Source organism: Vicia villosa, unplaced genomic scaffold, assembly GCF_029867415.1.
Source record: "Vicia villosa cultivar HV-30 ecotype Madison, WI unplaced genomic scaffold, Vvil1.0 ctg.000759F_1_1, whole genome shotgun sequence".
Lineage (NCBI taxonomy): Eukaryota > Viridiplantae > Streptophyta > Magnoliopsida > Fabales > Fabaceae > Vicia > Vicia villosa.
In genome coordinates, this window is record NW_026705340.1 from 442,243 (window position 1) to 449,646 (window position 7,404).

Below are 7,404 nucleotides of genomic sequence, written 5' to 3' on the forward strand. Positions count from 1 at the left end.
ATAACTTTTTTAAATAAAACAATCTTTGTAAATTATTTTTTAACAAAAAATGATTAACAATATAAAAATCATTTTAAAATAATATTGGCATAATTAGTCCCCCAGTCCCATAAGATAATTTTGAGTTACGAAACAGTCCCACAATTAAAAAAAGTAACATTAAAGTCCCTTAGTATTTCCTCCGTTAACACATTAGATCCCATTCTGTTAGTCCAGGTTTACGCCGTTTGTTATTGCCACAGTGGCACGCCACCTGTTCCATGAGTCAGCAAACGATGAGGAGAATGACAAAATGAGGTTTTTGAAACGAAAAGTTTGAAGAAATGAGGTTACTATTTGTGACACATCAGTACATGCATAATTGACACATCAGTTTACTAAATGCCACATAAGCTTTTTTTAACGTTTTTTGACAGAATGAATTTAACTGCCTAACGGAGACTGTTTGAAGGAAGCTAATGAAACGTTTTAACTTTGTGGGACTAAATTGAAGCAAATAAATTAAGTTACGGGATTAAAAGAGTAATTAAGCCAATAATATTTAAACAAACATTTTAGCATAGTTAGTACAGAAGAGGCCGTGGAAATTTTCTTCAGCTACCAATGCCTAAAATTTATTTTGAAAATTCTCAAAATTCACGTACTAAATGTCAGACTTGTTCTGTAAGGGTGTCTATTTTAAATCATAAAATCCTTTTTGAAATAAACATTTCACATATCGATTAGTCAATCAGTGTAAAAAGTTTTGAAGATGACATTTTACAGCTCTTGAAGAGCTTCATCATCTCACATTCAACAGCTTTCAACAGTAAACCATTTTGGTGTTTATCCTTGACCTTTGTATTTAAGGTGGTGTTCTTCTTCATAAAAATGACAACATCCAGAAAATAATATGGTTATAATTTGTTACACAATTTTTGTATCACCAATAAAACCTAATCGCCGGCAACCACTTCGAACATTGATAATAGAAGAATCTATGCTACATTAAGAGGTCTGGGACTACCAGTGTGTTTTCGTATTGCATCATTTACGCAACATCAGCTGCAGTTACAAAACTTGATTTCTTTGTTCCGGAGGCAGAAGATTTATCTTCTCCGGTGTGAGACTCATGACCTGCTGAAGCAATGCCTTCTCCATATCTGGGGTCAACTGCATTTAACAAAGGAGAGAACATCAATAGACTGCAGGGCAATTTCATAAGAATAATGCTAATTTACAATGATCACCGCAGGAGGCCGAAGAGACTGATTAGCAGCACCCATCTGACCAGAAACCATAGATGGTGGCCCCGGAGGACCAGAATGTTGTGATGGATTTTTTGAAGGACCAGGCATCCAAGAAGACCCTCTATCAATTTGCATTGCATTTCCAGCTTGACTGCCAAAATCAGACCAAAAAGGCATATTTCCAACCTAACATACAAGCATGACTTAGCACCTGAATAACCAATTACTATCAAGCACGGAGTATTGTTAAACATTATCATGACCGATACCGCTTTTCAAACCGTTTTACTTAGTTTTGCTTCTTTCAGTTGTATCTTCTATCTTGACGTACCTGATAGAGTGACTGAGATGATTGATGATTTTGTAGTGGTGGCTGCCCCAGTGGGAACGCAGATCCAACATTAGAAGGAGGTTTTGTACCAGGGTGAAAATTTCATCAACAAATACTGTTACAGTTCAACATGTCATTATGAGAAGCACCACCAACATGTTGAAAGCCTAAGATTGCATCCATTTGTGGAGGATATTAGGGATGGAAGTTTTGCATTGAAGGTGATCGATCTGAGCTGTGGTGGAAGTGGTGGTTGCATAGGCATATGTGAAAATCCATGTGACTGCAATAGTTGCTAACTAGAGGCAGATGGCATTTGTGTTGGATGAATGAACAAAGGGTGGAGGTATCTTTGGAAGTTGTGATGATTGTGGAACAACTGCCGGAGTGACTTGCGGAGTCAGGTGTCCTTTGGGCTGTTGTGGCATTGGCATAGAATGGGCTGAGATAGATGACTTGTTGCACGAATCCTCCAATAACCCATTCAAACCAGAACAAACACCACACTTACAGAAATCTAATTTACCGCCATTATTGCCAACATCTACTAGCAAACTGGCCCAAAACTCACAAAACCATACCATTAAAATGATGTCAGTGGTGAAACAAAGGATGAAATAATGAAGAAAACTAAGTAAAACTGATTATGAAAATTGCAGAAAGATTAAGGGTTCTAAGATTTCTTAGATTTTGAGAAGAAAAGGGAAAAGAGAGATAAAGGAATAAGGCTCAACAATTTTATTGATGATTGAATGAAAAATATCTATAAGGTATATGAAGCTATTTATACACCAAGAGATGTAACAGCTATGAAACAAACTACTAACAAACACTTAACTTCACGTGCAAGTTTCTAAACAAATTATTAAACAAAAGTAAAACTGATTCTAACTAAATTGAATTACTAAACCAATACAGCTCCTTAATTCATTTAGTTAGATGATTCATCCATTCCAAGCTTCATTTTCAAGTAATCAAAGCCTCTTGACTTCAAAGGCTTTGTAAGCAAATCTGTTATCTGCTCATCTGTCTTGCAATGCCTCGGTTCCAACTTTCCATTGTTCACTTGATCTCTTAAGAAATGGAACTTGGTTTCAATGTGTTTACTCCTACCATGTGCTATTGGATGCTTTGTCAAGTCTATAGCTGACTTGCTATCAATTCTGAGCTCCATCTTTTTCAATTTTTACCAATTTCAATCCCATCAGTAGCATGTTGATCCATTGAGCTTGACATCTTGCCATGGAAACTGCAATGTACTCAGCCTCATAAGAAGATAATGCAACCACTGGTTCCTTCTTAGAGCTCCATGAAAAGATTGCATTTCCAATCATGAACACATAAGCTGCAGTGTTTTTCCTGTCATCTTTATCACCACTCCAATCAGAATCTGAATAGCCTACTAGACCACCATCTTGATCCTTATAGTATTGAATACCATACCTGCTTGTGCCCTTCACATATCTCAGGATTCTCTTAGCTGCAACTAAGTGTGAGGTGGTAGGTTTTACCATTAAATAAGGGGAAGCGGCGGATTCCTCGGAAAAACGCCTTAAAAGAGCGAAAGTTCTGGAGGAGCTTTCCACAAACCGTGATTCCTTGGCAAATGTAAATTCAGGGCAAAAGGCCCAAGGAAAAAAGTGGTCTGCTTTATTTATCTGCTGATCAAACCTACACCATAAGCAATATCAGGTCTTGTATGGCACAAATACCTTAAAGAGTCCACAATTTGTTTGAATAAGGTTGGATTTACTTCTTTCTCATCATTTACCAAGGACAATTTCACTCCTGTATCAACTGGAGTTGAAATTGGTTTGCAATTCAGCGTCTTAAACCTTTTCAAAACATCTTGTGCATATTTCCTTTGATGAATCACAACTCGTGAATTCACTTCAAACTCAATTCCCAAAAAATGTGTGAGATTGCCTAAATCTGACATCTCAAACATCTTCATCATATTTCTCTTAAAGTCCTTCATCTCAGCTTCATTGCTTCCAGTAACTTATCCACATATAAGCACACACTGAGCTTATTAGTGGTGTTTCTGCAATAAATTCCATGTTCATTTACACACTTCATGAAACTTTGTTGAACAAGAAAATTGTCTATATTTTTATTCCAAGCCCTTGGGGCTTGCTTCAAACCATACAGAGCTTTATCAAACTTTTATACATACTCTTCCTTCCCCTTTGTCTCAAATTCTAGTGGTTGATTCACATTCAGTTCTTCTTCTAACTCACCATTGAGAAATGTAGATTTTACATCTAACTGGAACATAGACCAATTGTTCTTGACTGCTATATTAACAAGCAATCTGATTGTTTCTATCCTTGCTACTGGAGCATAAACTTCATAGTAATCTTGTCCATGCTTACGTAGGAAGCCTTTTGCAACTAATCTAGCCTTATACTTTGCCACCTAACCATTTGGCTTCAGTTTTGTTTTGAATACCCACTTAGCACCAATGCACTTCTTATCAGCGGGTAATTGAACTAATCTCCATGTTTCATTCTTCTCTATAGAGTCTAGTTCTTCAATATTTGTTTTCTTTCAGTGTTTTTGCTTAAGAGCTTCCTCAAAAGACATTGATTCAATTTCAGCAAACATTGCTAATTGCACCGTGTCACCTTCTTCTGTGACTGCTTGATAAGGGAACCTCTCATAATCTCTTCACCTAACTGGTGGTTGAGTGTTCCTTGTTGGCTTACTAGTAACTCTTGCACCTACTTCATCTATATCCTCAACAATTTCTTCTTGTTCCTCGACCTCAACTGCTTCTGTCTCTAAATCAGACAAATAGAAGTGACTGTCAAGCTTATTTGATGCCTTGTCTTTCCAGTTCCAAGAATTTGACTCATCAAAATTTACATTTTTTATGAACCAATTGAGTGATAACCAACCATAATCATTGCCTGGGATTATTCATCCAATTTTCTTCTGAGTTGATAAGGTACATGTCTGAAACAGAATGAGCCAAAAATCTTCAGATGTTGAACACTTGGTTTTACTCCACACCATGCTTCTTCTAGTGTCTTATCTTGCAGCTTCTTTGTGGGGCTTCTATTGATGAGATATGTTACAGTAGCAGCTGCTTCACCCCACAAATAATGAGGCATATGATTTTGCTTTAGCATGCTTTTTATCATATTTACCAAGGTTTTATTCTTCCTTCCTGAGATCCCATTGTGTTGAGGTGTGTATGGTGCAGTAACTTCATGATTTATGCAATTTGATGAGCAAAAATCATTAAACTTAGTGGAAGTGAACTCACATCCTCCATCAGTTCTTAATCTGTTAATTACTTCACCACTTTCATTTTGAACTAGCAGTCTAAAATTCTTAAACACACAAAACACTTCACTTTTCTTAGCTAACAAGTAAATCCATAGTTTTCTAGTGGATTCATCTATGAATGTTACAAAGTAGCTATTTCCTCCTACTGATTTAACTTCAAATGTTCCACATGAATTACCTCAAGTTTCCTAGTTGCATTGAATGATACTTTTGCATTGTAAGAGTTTCTGGCTTGCTTTCTAGTGCAACACATATCACACACTTCATCAAGAAGCTTTATCTCTGGTAAACCTTGCACCATTTTCTTCTCATGAAGCATATTCAAATCCCTAAAAAATTTATGCCCATATCTTTTATGCCATAACCAGTTTTCACTCTTAGTTTCTGATAGCAAGCACTGATCTTCAATCACCCTGATGTTGACTTTTAAAGTTCTTTGCTTTGACAATGAAGCTTTCAGAATAAATCTATTCTTGCCATCAAAAACCTTCATAGCTTGTGCTTCCATCTTCATAGTGTACCCCTTTTGCAGTAATTGACCAATACTAATAAGGTTGTTCTTGTGAGGGTAAATATGAGTTTTCACGATGTCAAAACTTGTCACTCAAGTATGGGTATACCTCCAAATCAACATGTCAAAGAAAAAAACAAGAAGAAACCTAAAAAATGGAAATTTTGTTGATGAGGCATGTATAGGTCGACCTACACTTGTTCTAGGTCAACTCGCAGGTTCAAAACTTGACATTCTTGGCAACATTGGAAAGCTCGGGTTAACTCATGCTTGCTTGAGGTCGAAGCATGAAACATTATGAAAGCCTCACGTCAGCTCAGGTCGACCCTTAGGTCAACTCACGGTTTGAAAATTCTAGTATGACAGACTCGGATGTCATTCACGATGTCAAGACATACGATCTGTTATTAATGTAGCAGAGGCAGAATAGAGAGATCTCCCAACTTTTAATTACTCCCGAACATGAGTCAATAAGACCTGGGATCACATATGTTCAGTCAACATAACCAGATTGTAAAGTTTATATGGTTCTGTAAAGGAACAGCTAACACTTCTGAACCTGATGTTATAAACGATGTCATAACATTCATGACTGAACAAACAACACAATGCAGAAGATAAATAACACAGTTAATCGTTAACCCAGTTCGGTCTAACTACCTACTCTGGGGGCTACCAAGCCAGGAAGAAGATTTCACTATCAATAGTACTATTTTATGTAAACAACCTCAGGTTTACAAATAAACAACCTCTGGTTTACCTATTCACTACCCAATGCAACCTTTATCTCAGACATCCATCCAAGACAAGAGAACCTCTGCTCACTCCCTAGTGATACCTAACGGTTACAACGCTGCAACAGCTATTTACACAATTAACAATGAACAATAACTTGATCTTGCTTCACAGCTTCAATCAAGAATACAATACTTAATTCTTACCTACAGGTTTCGAGTGAGAACAATCACTTCTCTTACCTACAGGTTTCAAGAAGGACATGGCAGCCATCCCACAACCTGAGTGGTCTATCTATAGAAACCTTAATGACTACATCGTTTCTAAACAAGATTTTCTATTTCAAACTAGGTTATAAACATTTCTATTTATAACCTGATCCCAATTGGACTTAGGCTTACAAATCGCAACACTCCTTGTTGTTACAAATCTGCATAAATCTTCTGCTACAACTAAGGTCTTTTAATCATGAGTTTCCTAATTTATCTCCTAAATTAGAAACTACTGAATCTTCAATCTTCTGATCTGATTCTTCCTGAATCTTCAATCTTCTGATCTGATTCTTCAAATATTCTTTTGACCTTTAAATTTACGCCACATAGGATTACAAAATATTCTACGAATATCCTGTATCTATTGAGCAACAAACTGAATCTTCCTTCCAGTTCTGCAGGCGCGATGTCATGAGTTGATGTCATGACATTCCATATAACATCTTGCTTGTACTTGTTTTGTTCTTTTTATATTTGCAAGATTCACATATAAATACCTTTTGCTGCTACTATACGTTTTAGCCAAACATCAGACAATAATACAGAACAGAGCATCAACAATCTCCCCTTTTGGCTTATTTTGGCTAAAACTTATGCATTATATCAATCAGCATCAACTTCAACTTTCTAGACAACAAGGCCACGTTTGCTTCTTTTGTTAGTAGCAAAATCACCATCAGTATCTCTCCCCCATTTTAGCCATAATATGACAAAGATAGATCGGATGTCATAATCTGTAATGGAATGGAAACATTCAAATCTGGGAGACAACCGTTGTCAGCAACTAGAAATCCACTCCTAGCTCAAGTTTTAATAGAGACCAAGAATGGATTCTTGCCATTTTTCCTCGTAACTCAGAACACAAATCACAATTGTGTTCATAACTCAGATCACAAATCACAACGACAATAGTTCCTATACTGAAGGTTGCATATGGTTGAACATCATTGTTGTTATTGCAGAAAAACCCATGGTATAGACCATCAACATCCCTAGCCCGTGTTTTTCTTTTTCTGAAGTGGTTTTGGTAAT

At 36.6% G+C, this 7,404-nt stretch overlaps 1 protein-coding gene across 1 annotated transcript; it reads right to left on the reverse strand.

Moving 5' to 3' along the window:
• Positions 1-812: 812 nt before the first annotated feature.
• LOC131631038 (cleavage stimulating factor 64-like) lies at positions 813-2,144 on the reverse strand. The gene is made up of 3 exons (XM_058901797.1): positions 1,896-2,144; positions 1,230-1,415; positions 813-1,152 (listed from the first exon to the last, which is right to left on the reverse strand). The coding sequence occupies exons 1-3, from the start codon at positions 2,142-2,144 to the stop codon at positions 1,051-1,053; spliced, it is 537 nt and encodes a 178-aa protein (XP_058757780.1). The 3' UTR covers positions 813-1,050.
• Between the last annotated feature and the right edge of the window lie 5,260 nt (positions 2,145-7,404).

Coding starts and splice junctions, on each gene's coding strand:
- LOC131631038 (XM_058901797.1), bottom strand. CDS start 2,144: ATGGTATGGTTTTGTGAGTTTTGGGCCAGTTTGCTAGTAGATGTTGGC. Junction 1,416..1,895: donor CAAAGATACCTCCACCCTTT/GTTCATTCATCC, acceptor CTTGTATGTTAG/GTTGGAAATATGCCTTTTTG. Junction 1,153..1,229: donor AGTCTCTTCGGCCTCCTGCG/GTGATCATTGTA, acceptor TGTTAAATGCAG/TTGACCCCAGATATGGAGAA.